This window comes from Heptranchias perlo, chromosome 8 (genome assembly GCF_035084215.1).
Source record: "Heptranchias perlo isolate sHepPer1 chromosome 8, sHepPer1.hap1, whole genome shotgun sequence".
NCBI lineage: Eukaryota > Metazoa > Chordata > Chondrichthyes > Hexanchiformes > Hexanchidae > Heptranchias > Heptranchias perlo.
The window spans coordinates 46,390,253-46,412,395 of record NC_090332.1 but is presented as its reverse complement, the minus strand read 5'-3'; the positions used below and the strand labels follow the sequence as shown (position 1 = coordinate 46,412,395).

The following is a 22,143-nucleotide window of genomic DNA, read 5'->3' as shown; positions in this document are numbered from 1 at the left end:
ACACTCCTGGCTCCATATTAAGTTACCTGCAGGTTCTTCCGCGGTCCTTTTAAGAACCGCTGTAGAGCCTGAAAAGCTGGTAACGCAAGCTTCAACTACTTTTAACCAATTTTACTAATGGGTCCGAAAATAGGAGGAGCTTGGTTGTTATACTGACATGAAACTTGCACTCATTTCAGGCGGCCGACATTGGTGCCTAAAAAAAAGCCCTGCGCAAATCTCAGTGTGCTGGCTTAACTACAATTTAAATTAAGATTTTATGTAAAACTTTTATAACTTGCAGCAGGACAGAATTTAGCTTCCGTCAGAGCCCCTATGGCGAATGGCCTGCTGATACTTAGCAAGACCCATACATGAAGAATGGTGTTGGTAGCATAAAATATTACTTCAGCGTGAGAGGTGGTTTGAAAATTGAAGGGAAATAAAAGGTAATTTGTTGTCCTCCTAATGACATGAAATGTTAGTAGATACTTTACTGTTCTGCAGCTTTTTAGAAGGTCAACTTTAACAAATACCTATACTATTTCAAGAGATATATTAAATATTGAAAAGGTTCTCCCAGGAGTTTTAATTCCATCTAGATGACAGCACCAAATTAAAATATAGTAGTGCCAACACTTAAATTCTGGTTTCAGGACATACCTCTTATTTTTTTAATTTGCTTGACAAGTTGTAGACTTAGGGTCATTTGGGAATACAATTCAAATATTCTAGAGTGTTTTTAATTTTTTGTTCGAAAGATTTTTTTTTGGAAAATGAAAACTGGTTCATTTCTAAGTATAAATTCATAGTGGCTCCTATATGTAAAATTAAATATATTCTACAAAATAAAAGGGACCAGCAATTTAAATTACTGTTAAATTACTAAGAAAAAGGATGGCATAGTGGATTTGAAATAATGAACAAGAGCAGAGTGCCTTCAGGTTCTCCTTTTGTAATCACTTTTGAAATTCCAGATGGGATGGTGCCACAATGTAAACAAAAGGATATAATTTTACAGCAATGGAGTGCATTTCTATATTTGTTGTGCATAGTAGGTGAGATGCAAAGAGTACTTCTTTGCATGCAGATGACCTCAAATTGATACTTTTGTAATTTGTTTATTTTTCCTCCAAGTATGTATATTATTCCTTAGCTGAGAGACCAAGCACTTTTGAGCAGATGCTGTTCCCCAGCTCCTAAAGAACGTGCATTTATATAGCACTTTTCACAACCTCAGCCAATGAAGTACTTCTGAACTGTAATCACCCTTGTAATGTAGGAAATGCAACAGGTAATTTATGCACAGCAAGGTCCCACAAACTGCAATGAAATAAATGACCAGGTCATCTGTTTAAGGTGTTGGTTGAGGGATAAATATTGGCCAGGACACCGGGTGAACTCCCCTGCTTGTCTTTGAATAGTGCCATCTGAGGGGGAGTTTAACGTTTCATCCGAAACTGCACTGAAATGCCAGCCTAGATTATGTTTGCAAGTCTCTGGAGTGGGGTTTGAACCCACAGCCTTCTGACTCCGAGGCAAATGTGCTACCACTGAGCCAAGGCTGACACCTTTTTTAAAAAAATTTATTATCGGGATACGGGCATCATTAGCAAGGCCAGCAATGACTGCCCATCCCTAATTGCTCTCTGAAGTGGCCCAAGTAGTATTCCCAAATATGCTTTGCTACATCTAATTAATTTACATAACTACACTTCAGAAGATATGAAAGATGCTATGTAAATAGTAATCTTTTGTTATAATTGATATTTACAATTAGCAACAGCTATATCAATCTCCCAATATACAAGTTTGCACATTCCAATGTGACTAAACTGAACATCTACATCACATACAAAATCTAGACAAACTATTTTACTTTAAGGAATTCTGCTACTGATTACATCAAGGAAATTAATCAATTTGATCTCATAAGAAATAGCAGCAAGAGTATATGCACCCTCGAGCCTGCTCCGTCATGCAGTAAGATCAAGGCTGATCATCTACTTCAACTCCACTTTCCCACCCTATCCCGTATCCCCTGGTGTCCAAAAATCTATCTATTTCAGTTTTGAATATACTCAACGACATCCACAGCCCTCTGGGGTAGAGAATTCCAAAGATTCACAACCATCTGAGTGAAAAATATTTTCCTTATCTCAGTCCTAAATAGCTGACCTCTTATCCTGAGACTATAACCCCTGGTTCTAGACTCTCCAGCCGGTGGAAACAGCCTCTCAGCACCCACCTTGTCAAGCCCTCTTTAAAATTTTATACATTTCAATGAGATCACCTCTCATTCTTCTAAACTCCAGAGAATATAAACCCATCCTACTCAATCTCTCCTCATAGGCCAACCCTCTCATCCCAGGAATCAATCTAGTGAACCTTCATTGCACTGCATCGAAGGCATGTATATCCTCCTTTAGATAAGACCACCAAAACTGTACACAGTACTCCAGGTGTGGTCTCACCAAAGCCCTATATAATTGCAGCAAGACTTCCTTACTCTTATACTCCAACCCCCTTGCAATATAGGCTAACATACCATTTGCTTTCCTAATTGCTTGCTGTACCTGCATGTTAACTTTCTGTAATTCGTGTACAAGGACACCCAAATCCCTCTGAATAGCAACATTTACTGGTCTCTCTTTTTAAAAAAAAAAATTCTGCTTTTCTATTCCTACCAAAGTGGATAATTTCACATTTCCCCACATCATACTCCATCTGCCACCTTCTTGCCCAATCATTTAACCTGTCTATGTCCCTTTGCAGTCTCTTTGTGTCCTTCTCACAGCTTACTTTTCCACCTAGCTCTGTAGCGTCAGCAAACTTGGATACATTACACTTGGTCCCCTCATCTAAGTCATTGATACAGATTGTAAGCAGCTGAGGCCCAAGCACTGATCCTTGCGGACCATTAGTTACAACCCGCCAACCCAAAAATGACCCGTTTATTCCTACTCTGTTTTCTGTCAACCAATCCTTAATCCATATTAATATATTACTCCCAATCCCATGAGCCCTTGTGTGGCACCTTATCGAATGCCTCTTGAAAATCCAAATATACTACATCCACTGGTTCCCCCTTATCTACGCTGCTGGTTACACCCTCAAAAAACTCTAATAAATTTGTCAAACACGATTTCCCTTTCATAAAACTGTGTTGACTCAGCCTAATCATATTATGATTTTCTAAGGGCCCTGTTACCACGTCCCTAATAACAGATTCTAGCATTTTCCCTACTACTGATATCAGGCTAACTGGCCCATAGTTTCCTGTTTTCACTCTCCCTCCTTTCTTAAATTGCAAGGTTACATTTGCTGCCTTCCAATCTATGGGGACCTTTCTAGAATCTAGGGAATTCTGGAAGATCAAAATCAATGCATCCTCTATCTCTACAGCCATCTCTTAAAACCCTAGGATGTAGCCCATCAGGTCCCAGGAATTTGTCAGCTTTTAGTCCCATTAATTTCTCCAGTATTTTTTCTTTACTAATATTAATTATTTGAATTTCCTCACTCTCATTAGACCTTTGGTTCCCCACTATTTCCAGTATGTTTTTTGTGTCTTCTACTGTGAAGACAGATACAAAATATTTGTTTAATGTCTCTGCTATTTCCTTATTCCCCATTATAATTGCTCCTAAAATAAAAACAGAAAATGTTAGAGAAGCTCATGCTGGAGAATATCTCCTCTGCCTCTAAGGGCCTCATCAAAAGACTAATCTTTAATTAAATAAAACAAGGAATTGAAACTTAGTAACAGTTACATAAAAAGTTAAAAATAAAAAGATAACTTGCATTGTAAAAGTTTATTATAACAAATACAACTGCTGCAGCACTCTTTCCCAGCTACAGTACCGAAGTTATGGCATTTGATCATAGCTTTTGAAGCACTTAAAAGCAAGCACACCTGCACAACCTTGCAAATGAAGTTACTCTAAAGTCAAGTTTACATCATTATCCATCTATCTACAGATCTACCTTGATGTCAGGGGAAGGGCTGCGTGGTCCCATTGGTGGCCTCTGTGGGCATGTTCCTCAGTCCGAATTCAATAACTTTCCCAGCACCAGCCACTTACATTTAATAAGTACTGTACATAGGAAGGAAAAACGAGTGACATGCCTTTTTTAAAAAAATAATCAAATAAGACTGACAATGGGTTGCCCCAGTTTCATTATCTAGAAAATAAATGTACAAGTGTCCCCTTGAAAGGAGGCACAACCAATAAAACAATCTAAACATAAAGTCTAATTTTAACAAAATTAAAGGAAACTAAATGTAAATCATATTGTGTGGGTATATCAAATACTCTATTCCCTGCGGTGCCCACTAATCGCCGAAGTACTCCATGAACACTACTGAAATAATAATGTAATTGAAAGAGACCTAAGAGTCTTAGTAGACTTGACGCTCAACATATCTAACCAAAACGGAATAGCAATCAACAAAGCCAATAGAAATTTTGAACAATATAGCCAAAGCAATAGAATGCAAGTCACAGGAAGTCATGACAGAACTGTAGTGTTCTGGTCAGAGTGCGCCTTTAGTACGGGTGTCCAGCTCTGGTCACCAAGAAACATGGGACATTCAAGCACTGGAGGCAGTGAAGAGAAGAGCTGATCCCCAATCTGAGTTATGAGGAGAGACTGGAGACGTTTAGGCTTTTCAGCCTGGAGACATCTGAAACGTGACCCTACATAGAGCTATACAAGATAGTTAACAGAATGAAAAAAGGTAAATTCACACTGCTATAAATTAAATTGAGAGTAGGACAAGAGGATATAGGTTTAAATTTAGGATTGATAGAAATTTTTCTTCAAATTAATCAACACCTGGAATGGACTTCCAGATAGAGTAGTGGAGGCAAAAACCTCGTATTCATTTAAGAAACAATTAGATGTAGCAATGGCATCTTTCTGGATGAATGAATTAAAATGGCCAAATGACCTTCCCCTTCGGTAAGCATCTTGTGAGCTTCAGTAACATCCCCGCTCTACCCGTCAGAGGAACTAAACGACGTTGACAGTGGGGTTGCCAATTTTCGCCAAATATAAACTGATTAGGAAGCAGAATTGGTAAGACTAGGTTTGTAGACCTACAACCTATTGTAAATAGGTTTGTAGATTTATTTCGCTGATTAAAAAAAATTGAAAACTTCCAAATCTTGAGACAGTAGTAAATTGAAAATATAGCATTTTAAAACCAGACTTCTGGTGACTGGAAAAATTCGGGGTCATTTTTGTGCGTGTCCCGATAAAAATATCGTAGTTTCTATTAATGGAAGTTGTACTGCGGTTTAATAAATCGAGTCATTTTAACACTTCTAACTGAAGTGTTTTAAAAGGTAACTTAGCAAGTTCCTGCAGGAAATAGATCAGACGGGGTTTCGAGAGATAGGAGAAATGATAAATTAAGAACAACCGCACCAGGGACTGCTTACACCACCGTCGGATAGAAAAAAACCAAGCTTGATTGGCCGAGTTGCCTTTCCCCTCGCTCTGCAGAGATGCTCATCTTGAAAAGTTTAGCCTAATAAGCGAACACCGTGCTTCATTGATGAGTGGGATAGCACAACTAACAACATTCCGGTTGCAGTCCCTTTCTGACGTGTTCTCACCATCAGCTAGGTTCTAAAATGAACAACCATTACAACAACTAGTACTCAAGCCTCGCTCGATTCCTTCCAAGACGCGGGGCGGGGCATAGCGGCCGTCGCCGTGGTTACGTATGGTTGGTATAGTAATGGCATGCGAACGCGCGCACAAGCTGTGGCGGGGAGGGGCGGCCATCTTGGGGGCTGTGTGTGGTGTGCGGTGCAGGAGAAGGAGCCGAGTGCAAGCGGAAATACCCGAAGCCACCCGTACGACATCTCCAAATCAAAATGGCGCGGAAGCTCGAGCTAGTCGTTCTGGTGCGGATCAGTTAATTTGCATTCAGATTTTTTTCTCTCTTACCCTCCCTTCCCCCTCCCTCAGCGCCTTTTCAAAACAACGAACGGTCGCACAACAAACAATTGAACTTAACAAGAAGCCGTAGGGCAGATAAATGGTTAAATTAGTGAAAGATGTGCGAAAACTGCGCAGAGCTGTTGGATGTGTTAAATGCAAGTAAGTAGTAAAATTATGTCCCGGTTCCTGCACGGGCCTATATGTGGTGTGTGGAAAATAATAATCTGCAGTAATGCACAGCCATTGGTTCTGGCCTGTGTGTTTTTAGCCTTCGTGCGGGCCTAGGCACTGTCTTAAAAGTGCTCAGGTCATTCAAGGCATTTTGCATTGAAACTGTTTCTTTCGCCCCTTACCAGCTACCTACATTTGAGATTTGCGTCCTGTAATATTTAATATTTATTTGAAATTTGCTACAATTCAGGTTCTAAATAAATTTAGAACATGTATGTCTTGGAGCTTTTGTGGCCTAATAAGTCAGGCTGACGAGAATAGACTGGATTTTTAAAAAAATACAAATTATGGTTGGTATTACGGTTGTGGGGTAGATATGGCCTCGAGTTCAATAATTTAATATGTTTGGACAATTTTATTATTGATAGTGTATAACATGAGTTGTATATGTTGCTTTCCAAATTCCAGTAATTCGTAACTAAACCGTATTGTAGACAAATGGGGAAATGGGCACATTTTAGCTGGACCCTGCTTTGATTTCACTTTTTGTGATTACGGATTAACAGCTGACGAGGGTCGTTTAATCAGTCACTTAAAATCAGATTGCCTTTTTGCTCTTAATGGTATCATGAATTTTCAGTTTATGTGGATAATGGCTTTTGCAGGCTCATTGAGTGCAAGTCATTTGGAGTGAGACTTGTATTAGTTTAAAAATGTTATTTGTCTTAATAAATAAACACACCTTGATGGCCTGCAATCTCTTTTTAGATTGTAAATCTTATCCCTAAATTTTCCCTGATATTGACAACTGTACCTTTTTGAAAAGCTATGTGCAATACAGTGGCTGCATTGAATAAATTTAATTAGTGCTAGTACTTATAAGCAACATTCATTTTAGGTATTCCAAAGGTTGCATCACAAACTATTGTAGGAAATTGAGTCTTCATTAGCAGAAAGTTACCAGCATTTAATTATCATAACTGGTTTAATTTTATTATGTACATTTTATGACTTGAATATGTACATGGAAGTCATCCTTGTATGATGTGAATTCAAGATAAAAACTCAGTTAATTATTGAAGATTTTTTGGAGAAATAACTAACCGTGACATTCATCTGTAAGACTGATGTTTGCTTGTGTATTAGAAATGATGCCTTACATTCTGTGATCAAATTTTATTCAAGTATTTTTAGTAAATTATGGCAAAGATTTACTCACCTAAGGATTGTCTTGCTGCAAATAAAGAGTACTTGTTTCAATTTTCATTATCTATTTCACTTGTCTCTGTTCTCACGAATTCTTTAACACCTGTGAAGAATGCATTGACAGATGTGTTCAGATTTTTTTCAAAAAAAACTATAGATCTAAGAGAGAGAAGCTCTGTTTGATTATTGATTCCATCTGATACTCCAGCTGCCCAATTTTCCAGGTCGGGTCTTTAATTTCTTTGTACCCATTCAGCAGACCAGGTTAATAAACCATTTCATGTGGTATTGTGGACCACTATGTGTGGTATTATAAAGTAATTAATAGTTGTGTTCTCAAATTGCACTCTATGTTGTATTGCATATGAAATTGGGTCTCTTGGTATGTATGCATGCACATACATACATACATGTTAGAACAAAGCAGATTATGGAGCAATGTAATGGAAATGTTTAAAATTATGAAACAATGGGAGAGGTTGATAGAAACATACTGTTACCAATAGTTGAGGGGTCAATGATATGGTGCCATAGGTACCTGATTTAAATGTAAGACATTTAGAACAGAGGGCAGAAAAAACTTCTACACAGTTATGAGGCTATGGAATTTGCTTAGTGGTTGAGGCAGAAGCTATGTCAACTTTCAAAATTAGAGTGGATAGGTGAATGAAGGGATATGGGAACAGGCTGGGTAAATGTGATTAGAATTATTCGCTCGCCGCCGTGGACTAGTTGGGCCGATGGCCTGTTTCCGTGTTGTAACTTCATTGTGCTGTACTTCTCTGCCTCATGTAATATTATATTCCAAGAACCGTACCGTTGAGAACAGGCATATTCTATACCTATCAGTACTGTATATTTTAAATTAATTTTGTGTACAGCTGTAACCCTGTGCATGGGTTTAGATTGTAGATGTGTCTGAAATGCTACATTGCCTTACTTGAAATATCCAATTTGTTACAGATGTTAGTTAAGGGAATGCAGAGAGATTGTGTATAGTAGAAGGACATTTTAGATTGTTCAATTCTTTGATAATCACTACATTATATTCATAGTTGCTACGCACAGTGTAAAAATCACTATTATGCTTTTAAGAACAACCAAAGCTAGATGATTGTAATGGTGAGAGCAGTCATTTACGGTTGTAGTGACCTTCTTTTGGGTCCAGCTGAGTCATCCTATTAATGGTTGGTATTGAATGCAGCCCTTTTGGGATTTGAAGAACTAGGCCTCCGTTTGGATTTGGCACTATATATACTCATTCACATTGTTTGTCCAAGTGGTAGCATTAGATATTTTAGTGAGCAACAATGAAACTCTCTTGCAGTCTTCTGTTCTATAGAAGTAACCATTTATTTTTGAAAGGGGGTTTATTTGTTTATAGTCACAGAAATCATTGAAATCTTTTGAGAATACATTTGCAGGATATTCATAATTGGTGTCTGTTGCCTTACCTGGAGATACTTGATTGCAAGTGTTGACAATGCAGGAGGACATTATCAGTGCAGCCTAAGCTATGATTATGGAAGTATTTCAATCTCACTGAAATTCTGTTTAGCAAAGCACGTACATGCAGAAACTCAGATTGCTAGTCATAATTTGTGCCATATAATTTGTTTTGTGTATATTGCATGTATCGTAAGTCTGTTGCTAATTATTTGTTCTCCGTTATGGGCTGCAAGTTGCTCAGATGGGTTTGGTTTAAAGTAATTTCCTTTTTAACTTTGGAAAAAGTAAGAGTGTGTGAGTGTAAGAAAGGAAGAAAAAAATACAACTTCCAGAATACTATACACCTTGAATTCCAGTTAGATGACAGTTAATTCCTACATGACAGAACAGGATGCTTATTTTTACCCCCTTTTTTACTGCCAGTTGGATGTTGGTACTTAGCTGGCATCTGCACCATCCTGTTTTTTTCTTCTGTTGCTATGTAAATGTTTGTGTGTACCCTTTTTGTATAGGTCTGGCTTAATGAAACTTGCCTCCAATAGTTTTTTGTTCCAAGTCCAGTTCAAGCAGTACAGTATAAATGGCTATTAAATTTGTGATAAACTAAGCATTCTGGCATCCTGCACTTTGGTATATTGCTGCCATTGAGATGATTGCGCTTTGTACCACTTTGCACAAAGGGGTGTAGTCATTTTGGCTGTGGCGCTGCCTTGTTGAGAGCATACAACATAAATGAGACAGATATACCAATTTATAATTCTGTGAGTGGGTTTAGCCCAGAAATGGAACACAGCACTAGTATACTGTAAATGAGATTGCTTGTGTGTATATATGTACATATCTGTAACTTGTGCTGACTTAGATGAGGAAGTCAGCCCAGGTTACTAAAAAAAAAGTTTGCTTGTTTGAAATAAGATTGAACTATTACATGTTATACTTCCTATTTATGGTGTGTATTGGTGAGGAGGAAAGAAATGGTGATTTTTCTACTAGGGAACTTGCACAGCTTATTAGTATTACGCTGTGACCCTCCAAGGCAGGGACGTCCAAACTTCTCTCATCATGAGACGTGCACCATGGGGTCTTGGGTACCATGCATAAAGTTTAAATAAATATTTGCATATATTTATTTTCCCAGTTGCTGGTGCAAACCAATCTTGGTGTTCTGATTAGGATTTCTCCATTAATGAAGTAATGGTGCTAAAAGCAGCCCTTTCTAAACCTATTTAAAATTCAAATAGGACAGACCCACAAAATAAGAAAAATAAGTGCATATTAGATTGTTTCCTGGGTTTCAAGGGCTCTATTGGGGCTCAGGAATTGCAGCGGCAGTAAGTGCTAGCTTGGCTCAGTTAATAACACATTCTCTCTTGAGTCAGGAGATTGTGGGTTCAAGCCCCTCTTAAGGACTTGAGCATGTAATTTAGGCTGATAGCTCACTATATAATTGAGGGAGTGCTGTCTTGTCGGAGGTGCCGTCTGTTCAAGTTGCAGCTATTGTTTGACCGCTTGACGGCTCTGGAGCTGCGGATGGACTCACTTTGGAGCATCCGCGATGCTGAGAAAGTCGTGGATAGCACGTTCAGTGAGTTGGTCACACCGCAGATAAAAATTACTGAGGGAGATAGTGAATGGGTGACCAACAGACAGAGGAAGAGTAGGAAGGCAGTGCAAGGGTCCCCTGCGGTCATCTCCCTCCAAAACAGGTATACCGTTTTGGATACTGTTGGGGGAGATGGCTCACCAGGGGAAGGTGGCAGTGGCCAGGTTCATGGCACCGTGGCTGGCTCTGCTGCACAGGAGGGCAGGAAAAAGAGTGGCAGAGCTATAGTGATAGGGGACTCGATTGTAAGGGGAATAGACAGGCGTTTCTGCGGACGCAACCGAGACTCCAGGATGGTATGTTGCCTCCCTGGTGCAAGGGTCAAGGATGTCTCGGAGCGGCTGCAGGACATTCTGGAGGTGGAGGGTGAACAGCCAGTTGTCGTGGTGCATATAGGCACCAACGATATAGGTAAAAAACAGGATGAGGTCCTACAAGCTGAATTTAGGGAGTTAGGAGTTAAACTAAAGTGTAGGACCTCAAAGGTAGTAATCTCAGGATTGCTACCAGTGCCACGGGTTAGTCAGAGTAGGAATGACAGGATAGCTAAGATGAATACGTGGCTTGAGAGATGGTGCAAGAGGGAGGGATTCAAATTCCTGGGCCATTGGAACCGGTTCTGGGGGAGGTGGGACCAGTACAAATTGGACGGTCTGCATCTGGGCAGGACTGGAACCAATGTCCTAGGGGGAGTGTTTGCCAGTGCTGTTGGGGAGGGTTTAAACTAATGTGGCAGGGGGATGGGAACCGATGCAGGAAGTCAGTGGGAAATAAAGTGGTGACAGAAACAAAAGGCAGTAAGGGAGAGTGTACAGAACATGACCGGACAGATGGTCTGAGAAAGCAGGGCAAAGACCAAGGGAAGTCTAGATTAAACTGCATTTATTTCAATGCAAGAAGTCTGATGGGCAAGGCAGATGAACTCAGGGCATGGATGGGTACATGGGACTGGGATGTTATAGCTATTACTGAAACATGGCTAAGGGAGGGGCAGGACTGGCAGCTCAATGTTCCAGGGTACAGATGCTATAGGAAAGATAGAGGAGGGGGAGTTGCGTTCTTGATTAGGGAGAACATCACGGCAGTAGTGAGAGGGGATATATCCGAGGGTTCGCCCACTGAGTCTATATGGGTAGAACTGAAAAATAAGAAGGGAGAGATCACTTTGATAGGATTGTACTACAGACCCCCAAATAGTCAACGGGAAATTGAGGAGCAAATATGTAAGGAGATTACAGACAGCTGCAAGAAAAATAGGGTGGTAATAGTAGGGGACTTTAACTTTCCCAACATTGACTGGGACAGCCATAGCATTAGGGGCTTGGATGGAGAGAAATTTGTTGAGTGTATTCAGGAGGAATTTCTCATTCAGTATGTGGATGGCCTGACTAGAGAAGGGGCAAAACTTGACCTCCTCTTGGGAAATAAGGAAGGGCAGGTGACAGAAGTGTTAGTGAGGGATCACTTTGGGACCAGTGATCATAATTCCATTAGTTTTAAGATAGCTATGGAGAAGGATAGGTCTGGCCCAAAAGTTAAAATTCTAAATTGGGGAAAGGCCAATTTTGATGGTATTAGACAGGAACTTTCAGAAGTTGATTGGGAGAGTCTGTTGGCAGGCAAAGGGACGTCTGGTAAGTGGGAGGCTTTCAAAAGTGTGTTAACCAGGGTTCAGAGTAAGCACATTCCTTATAAAGTGAAGGGCAAGGCTGGTAGAAGTAGGGAACCTTGGATGACTCGGGAGATTGAGGCCCTAGTCAAAAAGAAGAAGGAGGCATATGACATGCATAGGCAGCTGGGATCAAGTGGATCCCTTGAAGAGTATAGAGATTGCCGGAGTAGAGTTAAGAGAGAAATCAGGAGGGCAAAAAGGGGATATGAGATTGCTTTGGCAGATCAGGCAAAGGTGAATCCAAAGAGCTTCTACAAATACATAAAGGGCAAAAGGGTAACTAGGGAGAGAGTAGGGCCTCTTAAGGATCAACAAGGTCATCTATGTGCGGAACCACAAGAGATGGGTGAGATCCTGAATGAATATTTCACATCGGTATTTACGGTTGAGAAAGGCATGGATGTTAGGGAACTTGGGGAAATAAATAGTGATGTCTTGAGGAGTGTACATATTACAGAGAGGGAGGTGCTGGAAGTCTTAACGCGCATCAAGGTAGATAAATCTCCGGGACCTGATGAAATGTATCCCAGGACGTTATGGGAGGTTAGGGAGGAAATTGCGGGTCCCCTAGCAGAGATATTTGAATCATCCACCGCTACAGGTGAGGTGCCTGAAGATTGGAGGGTAGCAAATGTTGTGCCTTTGTTTAAGAAGGGCGGCAGGGAAAATCCTGGGAACTACAGACCAGTGAGCCTGACATCTGTAGTCGGTAAGTTGTTAGAGGGTATTCTGAGGGACAGGATCTACAGGCATTTGGAGAGGCAGGGACTAATTAGGAACAGTCAGCATGGTTTTGTGAGAGGAAAATCATGTCTCACGAATTTGATTGAGTTTTTTGAAGGGGTAACCAAGAAGATAGATGAGGGCTGTGCAGTAGACATGGTCTACATGGACTTCAGCAAAGCATTTGACAAGGTACCGCATGGTAGGTTGTTACATAAGGTTAAATCTCATGGGATCCAAGGTGAGGTAGCCAATTGGATACAAAATTGGCTTGACGACAGAAGACAGAGGGTGGTTGTAGAGGGTTGTTTTTCAAACTGGATGCCTGTGTCCAGCGGTGTGCCTCAGGGATCGGTGCTGGGTCCGCTGTTATTTGTGATTTATATTAATGATTTGGATGAGAATTTAGGAGGCATGGTTAGTAAGTTTGCAGATGACACCAAGATTGGTGGCATTGTGGACAGTGAAGAAGGTTATCTAGGATTGCAACGGGATCTTGATAAATTGGGCCAGTGGGCCGATGAATGGCAGATGGAGTTTAATTTAGATAAATGTGAGGTGATGCATTTTGGTAGATCGAATCGGGCCAGGACCTACTCCGTTAATGGTAGGGCGTTGGGGAGAGTTATAGAACAAAGAGATCTGGGAGTACAGATTCATAGCTCCTTGAAAGTGGAGTCACAGGTGGATAGGGTGGTGAAGAAGGCATTCGGCATGCTTGGTTTCATTGGTCAGAACATTGAATGCAGGAGTTGGGATGTCTTGTTGAAGTTGTACAGGGCATTGGTGAGGCCACACTTGGAGTACTGTGTACAGTTCTGGTCACCCTATTATAGAAAGGATATTATTAAACTAGAAAGAGTGCAGAAAAGATTTACTAGGATGCTACCGGGACTTGATGGTTTGACTTATAGGGAGAGGTTAGACAGACTGGGACTTTTTTCCCTGGAGAGTAGGAGGTTAAGGGGTGATCTTATAGAAGTCTATAAAATAATGAGGGGCATAGATAAGGTAGATAGTCAAAATCTTTTCCCAAAGGTAGGGGAGTCTATAACGAGGGGGCATAGATTTAAGGTGAGAGGGGAGAGATGCAAAAGGGTCCAGAGGGGCAATTTTTTCACTCAAAGGGTGGTGAGTGTCTGGAACGAGCTGCCAGAGGCAGTAGTAGAGGCGGGTACAATTTTGTCTTTTAAAAAGCATTTGGACAGTTACATGGGTAAGATGGGTATAGAGGGATATGGGCCAAGTGCAGGCAATTGGGACTAGCTTAGTGGTATAAACTGGGCGACATGGACATGTTGGGCCGAAGGGCCTGTTTCCATGTTGTAACTTCTATGATTCTATAAAAGATCCCATATTCTCAGATCTCGTTCAGATTATGATACTTACATTTTAATTGGAGCTGGGGAGGGGGAAAAGTGTGTTTTTAAAAAAAAAGTGATGAGAAATGATCACTCAGCTACCGATTTTTGTAGAGGTACAGAATGCCCATTTTCATTAGCTTGCATTACTCTGCTTGATCCATGGCTGTGTGATTGCTCTCGGCCTCAGAAGCAGAAGTGCCACCACTGAGTCAAATGTCAGTGTAGCTGTCTGCAAGCACTCTTGCTTCTGACTCAGAATGCAGTGGGTTCAAACTCCACTTGAAAGGACGTAAGCACACATTCTAGCCTGACACTTCAGGGCAGTACTGAGGTAGAGCTGCATTTTCGGAAAGTGCTCTCTTTGGATGAGATGTTAAACTGAGGCCGTGTCTGCCTGTTCAAATGGATTTAAAAATAAAAAGAGAGGACAGAAAAGACTAAAAAGTAATTATCGATAAATAAATATAGATTAAGATACGGCAGAGCAGGTTCCGTGTCTGGACTGCAGTATGTGGAAGTTTGTGGACATCGAGACTGTCCCGAGTGCACACATCTGCAGTAGATGTCTCAGCCTCATATCTCTCCAGCTCAGAATCATTGAGCTGGAGTGCGAGTTGGAGACACTCCGACACAAAAGGGAGGAGGAGTATCTGGACTGTTTGCGCCAGACCTCGGTTGAGAGGTACAGGATCAGAACGGGGTTGATGTGACTGATAGTGTACAGAGTAAGGGGAACTCAGGTGAGATAGAGAACAAGGATCTGCAGCAACTGATCCTATCCAACAGTGTACTTGCTACCTGTGAGGATAAGGATAAAGACTGTCAGAAGGACAGCCAGAATGCTGACCATGGCACTAAGGAGCAAGAGGCTGCCCAAAGGAGGAGGAGAAGCCTTATGTGGTAATTGTATGTAACTGCAGCATGTGAGAATTGGTGGAGAGCAGCGTGATCTCTGGCAACCGCATCTGCAGCTCGAGGAACTTCGGCTCAGAGTTGTTGAGCAGGAGTCCGAGCTGCAGACAGTACGATGCAGGGGGGAGAGTGGAGAGTTACCTGGACACTTTGATCCAGGACGCAGTCACACCCCTTAGATTAAGTAGTAGTTTAGATTTATTCAGTGATCAGGAACAGGAGGATGTGACTGCGAGTCAAGCAGGTATGAGGATCCAGGTTGTAGTGATGGAGGAGCCTCAGCCTTTGACCTTGTCCAACAGGTAAAAAGGAATGCGGTAGGGGATAGTATAGTCAAGGGGATAGATTCTGTTCTCTGCAGCCGTGACCGAGTCCCGAAGGCTGTGTTGCCTGCCCAGTGCCAGGGTTAAGGATATCTCCCCGTGGCTGGAAAAGAACTTGGAGTACGAGGGGGAGGATCCCATTGTCGTGGTCCATGTAGAAACCAACGACGTAGGTAGAACTAAGAATGGGGTTCTGCTGAGACAGTTTGAGGCGCTAAGGTCGAAATTAATAAGCAGAACCTCAAAGATGGTAATTTCTGGATTACTACCTGAGCCACGTGCAAATTGGCATAGGGGCAAACAGATCATGCGTGGCTCAGAGTGGTGTGGGAGACAGTGGTTTTGATTCATGGGGCACTGGCACCAGTACTGGGGAAAGAGGGAGCTGTTCTGTTGGGACGGGCTCCACTTAAACCGCGCTGAGACCAGCGTCCTGGCGAATCAAATAACTTGGGCTGTAGATAGGGCTTTAAATGAAAAAGGGGGTGGGGGGTCAGGTGAGGGGAAATTTAGAAATCTAATGAGGAAAGTCAAGGAAGCAGAGTAGTGTAATGATTTGGGTAAAGGTAAGCAGAGTGTGGCAGGAAGGGACAGAGAGTTTAATAGTGCATCAGCAAATAATGTCAAAAACAGGAAAAAATGGTTAAAAAGTCAAAATTAAAGGCGCTTTATCTGAATGCATGGAGCTTTTGTAACAAGATAGATGAATTAGTGGCACATAAAGAGATAAATGGGTTTGATCTAATAGCCATTACAGAGACATGGTTGCAAAGTGACCAAGGTTGGGAACTAAATATTCCAGGCTACATGACATTTAGAAAAGACAGGCAGAATGGAAAAGGAGGGGATGTAGACCGAATAATAAAGGTTGACATAAGGACAGTGGTGGGAGAGGATCTTGGCTCAGAAGATCAGGAAGTAGAATCAGTATGGGTGGAAATAAGAAATAACAAGGGGCAGAAAACACTGGTGGGAGTAGTTTATAGGCCCCCTAATAGTAGCAATACCATTGGACAGAGTATTAATCATGAAATAATAGGAGCTTGTAACAAAGATAATGCAGTAATTGTGGGGGACTTTCATCATCATATAGACTGGGCAAATCAAATTGGCAGCGGTAGTTTGGAGGACTAGTTCATGGAATGATGTGGAGATGCCGGTGATGGACTGGGGTGGACAAATGTAAGGAGTCTTACAACACCAGGTTATAGTCCAACAGTTTTATTTGAAATCACAAGCTGTCGGAGGCTTCCTCCTTCGTCAGGTGAGTGTAGGATTCCATAAAGGTATAGCATATATAGTCAGAGAACAATGCCTGGTGATTACAGATAATCTTTCCAACTGCCCGTTATCAAAGCAATCAAAGGAATTGAATGGTGTTCAGACAGGGAAACATTACATACAAGACTACCGAATACACAAACGGTCACAACACAAAGACAGAGCGAGACACACCCGAAAGGCAGAGAAAGAGATAGAATGACCAGTTGTATTAAAAACAGATAACTTTTTTTTCGCTGGTGGGGTTACATGTAGCATGACATGAACCCAAGATCCCGGTTGAGGCTGGGTGCGGAACTTGGCTGTCAATTTCTGCTCGACGATTTTGCGTTGTCATGTGTCTCGAAGGCCGCCTTGGAGAACGCTTACCCGAAGATCGGAGGCTGAATGTCCTTGACTGCTGAAATGTTCCCCGACTGGGAGGGAACCCTCCTGTCTGGCGATTGTTGCGCGGTGTCCGTTCATCCGTTGTCGCAGTGTCTGCATGGTCTCGCCGATGTACCATGCTCCGGGGCATCCTTTCCTGCAACGTATGAGGTTGACAACGTTGGCCGAGTCGCAGGAGTATGAACCATGTACCTGGTGGGTGGTGTCCTCTCGTGTGATGGTGGTATCTGTGTCGATGATCTGGCATGTCTTGCAGAGGTTGCTATGGCAGGGTTGTGTGGTGTCGTGGACGCTGTTCTCCTGAAAGCTGGGTAGTTTGCTGCGAACGATTGTCTGTTTGAGGTTAGGTGGCTGTTTGAAGGCGAGTAGTGGAGGCGTAGGGATGGCCTTAGCGCCTCGCCTCCACTACTCAAACACCTTCAAACAGCCACCTAACCTCAAACAGACCATCGTTCGCAGCAAACTACCCAGCTTTCAGGAGAACAGCGTCCACGACACCACACAACCCTGCCATAGCAACCTCTGCAAGACATGCCAGATCATCGACACAGATACCACCATCACACGAGAGGACACCACCCACCAGGTACATGGTTCATACTCCTGCGACTCGGCCAACGTTGTCTACCTCATACGTTGCAGGAAAGGATGCCCCGGAGCATGGTACATCGGCGAGACCATGCAGACACTGCGACAACGGATGAACGGACACCGCGCAACAATCGCCAGACAGGAGGGTTCCCTCCCAGTCGGGGAACACTTCAGCAGTCAAGGACATTCAGCCTCCGATCTTCGGGTAAGCGTTCTCCGAGGCGGCCTTCGAGACACATGACAACGCAAAATCATCGAGCAGAAATTGATAGCCAAGTTCCGCACCCATGAGGACAGCCTCAACTGGGATCTTGGGTTCATGTCACGCTACATGTAACCCCACCAGTGGGGAAAAAAAAGTTATCGTTTTAATACAACTGGTCATTCTATCTCTTTCTCTGCGTTTCGGGTCTCTGTGTGTGTCTGTGTTCTGACCGTTTGTCTATTCAGTAGTCTTATATGTAATGTTTCTCTGAACACCATTCAACTCCTTTGATTGCTTTGATAATAGGCAGTTGAAAAGATTATCTGTAATCATCAGGCATTGTTCTCTGACTATATATGCTATACCTTTATGGAATCCTACACTCACCTGATGAAGGAGGAAGCCTCCGAAAGCTTGTGATTTCAAATAAAACTGTTGGACTATAACCTGGGTTGTAAGACTCCTTACATTAGTTCATGGAATGCATTCGAGACGGTTTCCTAGAGCAATACATCATAGAACCATCCAGGGAACAGCTATTTTAGATCTTGTATTATGTAATGAGACAGGGTTAATTAGTAGTCTCACAGTAAGGGATCCTCTGGGGAAGAGTGATCATAATATGATAGAATTTCACATTGAGTTTGAGAGTGACATACTTAAGTCAGAAACTGGAGTCTTAAACTTAAAGCCAATTACATAGGTATGAGGGGCGAGTTGGCCAAGGTAGATTGGGAAACCAAGTTAAAGGGTATGACGGTTGAAAAGCAATGGCAAACAGTTAAAGAAATATTTCAATATTTTCAACAAATATCCATTCCATTGAGAAATAAAAACTCCACAGGAAAAGTGATCCACCCATGGCTAACTAAAGAAGTTAAGGATTGTATTAGATTATAATGTGGTCAAGAAGAGTAGCAAGCCTGAGGATTGGGTGAGTTTTAGAAACCAGCAAAGGATGACCAAAAAATTGATTGAGAGAAAATAGAATATGAAAGTAAACTAGCAAGAAATGTAAAAACGAATTGTAAGAGCTTCCACAAGTATGTAAAAAGGAAGAGAGTAGCAAAAGTAAATGTTGGTCCCTTTTAGAGGCTGAGACAGGAGAAATTATAATGGGGAATCAGGAAATGGCAGATGTGTTAAACAAGTATCTGCCTTCACAGTAGAAGACACAAAAAACATACCAGAAATAGTGGGGAACTGAGGGTCTAATGAGAGTGAGGAACTTAAAGCAATTAATATCAGTAGAGGAAAAGTACTTGAGAAACTAATGGGAGTAAAAGCTGATAAATCCCCTGGACTTGATGGTCTACATCCGAGGGTTCTAAAAGAGGTGGCTGCAGAGATAGTGGATGCATTGGTTATGATCTTCCAAAATTCCCTAGATTCTAGAATGGTCCCAGCGGACTGGAAGATAGCAAATGTGACCCCCGCTATTCAAGAAAGAAAGGAGGGAGAGAGAAAACAAGGAACTACAGGCTAGTTAGTCTGATGTCAGTCGTTGGGAAAATGCTGGAATCCATTATTAAGGAAGTGTTAACAGGGCACTTAGAAAATCATATGATTAGGCAAAGTCAACATGGCTTAATGAAAGGGAAATTGTGTTTGTCAAATTTATTGAGTTTTTTGAGGATGTAACTGGCAGGGTAGATAAAGGGGAGCCAGTGGATGTAGTATATTTGGAGTTTCCTCACTCTGAGGGTTGTGAATCTTTGGAATTCTCTACCCCAGAGGGCTATGGATGCTGAGTCGTTGAATATATTGAAGGCTGAGATAAACAGATTTCTGGACACTATGGGGATCGGGCAGGAAATTGGAGTTGAGGTCGAAGATCAGCCATGATCTGATTAAATGGCGGAGGAGGCTTGAGGGCTTGTCTCATCCCGTTAAAGCCAACCTTACCTAAATTTAGAATCTTAGTTGCTGATACGGGTTTCTCACTTTCAAACAACATTGAACTTGATCATATTATGACCACTATTAGACAAATGTTCACACACTGTTAGACTGTTAACTAAATCTGGCTCATTACTCATGTGGTCTACTCCTGCTCCTATTTCTTATATTCTTATGTAGGGGATTTGATAATTTGATGGACAGATAGCAGGATTGGTATTCTCACATGGTATGTTGCCTACCTGGTGGCAGGGAGAGGGACGTCTCGAACCAGCTTGAAAGGATATTGGAGGGGGAGGATCCAGTCGTTGTCGCCCATGTTGGGACCAACAGTGTAGGAAAGAGTAGGCAAGATGTCCTGTTCGGAGAGTACTAGGAGCTAAATTTAAAAAAACAGGACTTCAAGGTCTATAATCTCTGGATTATTATCCAAGCTATGTGCAAATTGGCGTAGGGATAAGCAGATTAAGGAGGTGAACACATGGCTGAAGGAGTGGTGTGGGGAAGAGGGGTTCCATTTCATGGGACGCTGGTACCAGTACTGGGACAGGAAGGAACTGTACAGTTGGGATGGACTCCACCTGAATCAAGCTGCGACTAGGGTCCTAGCAGAAAAGATAAATAGGGTGGTCACAAGGACTTCAAACTAGCAAATGTGGGGGAGGGCCAGGTGGAAAAGGTAGTATAATTAATAATTCTAAAACAAATGAAAAGGAAGAGAGTAGAGTGATAGTCAGAAATTATGCTTTAGGCACTGCAGGGAAAGGTAATTAAATTAGGAGAGAAATAACAAATGTGTGAGAAAAACATACCTTTCTGACATGAGCTCGTCTGCTTATCCCAATCAATACGAAAGCTAACGAATTTCTGGTGTGTTCAGTACAGCTTTCTGTAACAATATGTCCTAGAACCAACAAAGGGGCAGGCCATATTTAGATTTAATAATGAGTAATGAGCCAGATTTAGTTAACAGCCTAACGGTGCGTGAACATTTGTCTAATAGCGATCATAATATGATCAAGTTCAATGTTGTTTGAAAGTGAGAAACCCGTATCAGCAACTAAGAATCTAAATTTAGGTAAGGTCGGCTTTAACGGGATGAGACAGACTGTCCACAGTAAACTGGGCAAATCTGTTAATGGGTAAGACAGCAGATGATCATTGGGAGGTGTTCAAAAAAAAATTTAACGTGGTACAGAACCAGTTAATACCCCTAAAGGGCAAGAGCGCTTCTTACCAAAAAAAAAGCCAGGGACAACATAGAACTAAAAGGAAAAGCATACAAAAATGAAAAAAATAGCAAAGATCCTGGCGACTTGGAGAGATACAAAGAACAGCAATGGGTGACAAAACAGATGGTAAGAGCTACAAAAGGAAATATGAAAAGAAACTTGTAAGGGATATCAAAATCAACACTTTTACATTTATATCAGGAAAAAGAGGGTGGCCAAGAGCACTGCGGGCCCCTTAAAAACAGATAATGTGATATTGTAAATGAAAATAAGGAAATGGACATATTAAATAATTACTTTGCATCAATATTTACATTAGAGGAAGAGGATAGCATGCTGGACGCCCCAAGGAAACTAATTTTGAATCGGGGCGGGGACTTGCCAGAATTAATGTAAGCGAATTAACAGTAATAAAGAAAATAATGGCACTGAAGAGTGACAAATCTCTAGGACCAGATGGTTTCCATCCCAGGGTTTTAAAAGAAGTAGGTGAGAACATTGCAGAAGCCCTAACTATAATCTTTCAAAGTTCTCTAGATTCAGGAACTGACCCTTTAGATTGGAAAATTGCACATGTCACTCTGCTATTTAAGAAAGGTGAGAGGAAAACCAGGGAATTATAGACCAGTTTAGCCTAACATCTGTTGTCGGGAAAATTATTAGAGTCTATAATTAAGGATAGAGTGACTGAACACCTTGAAAATTTTCAGCTGATCAGAGTGAGACAGCATAGATTTGTAAAGGGTAGGTCATGCCTGATGAACCTGATTGAATTTTTTTGAAGAGATGACTGAAGTAGTGGACAGGGGAATGTCTGTGGATGTTTATATGGACTTCCAGAAGGCATTTGACAAGTCCCTCATAAGAGCTGAAGTTGAAACTCATGGAATTGAGGGCAAATTATTGACCTGGTTAGGAAATTGTCTGAGCTGCAGGAGACAGAGAGTAGGGATAATGGGCAGGTACTCAAATTGGCAGGATGTTACTAGTGGTGTCCCATAGGGATCTGTGTTGGGGCCTCAACTATTCATTATTTATGAACGACTTAGCTGATGGGATAGAGAGTCATACATCCAAGTTTGCTGATGACACAAAGATAGGCATCATTGTAATCAGTGTAGGTGGCAGTATGAAATTACAGAGATATTAATAGATTAAGTGAAAATTGTGGCAAATGGATTTCAATGTAGG

General features: G+C 41.6%; 1 protein-coding gene across 4 annotated transcripts in view; it reads left to right on the top strand.

The window, feature by feature from the left end:
• The first annotated feature begins 5,875 nt into the window (after positions 1 to 5,875).
• The window catches only part of usp34 (ubiquitin specific peptidase 34), a 247,547-nt gene continuing 231,279 nt past the window's right edge, over positions 5,876 to 22,143 (top strand). For all 4 annotated transcript variants that reach the window (XM_067989067.1, XM_067989065.1, XM_067989066.1 and 1 more), the window contains exon 1: positions 5,876 to 6,093. In XM_067989067.1, coding sequence (XP_067845168.1) covers positions 6,051 to 6,093 — 43 coding nt within the window. In that variant the 5' untranslated portion in view covers positions 5,876 to 6,050. The remainder of the gene's footprint in view (positions 6,094 to 22,143) is intronic.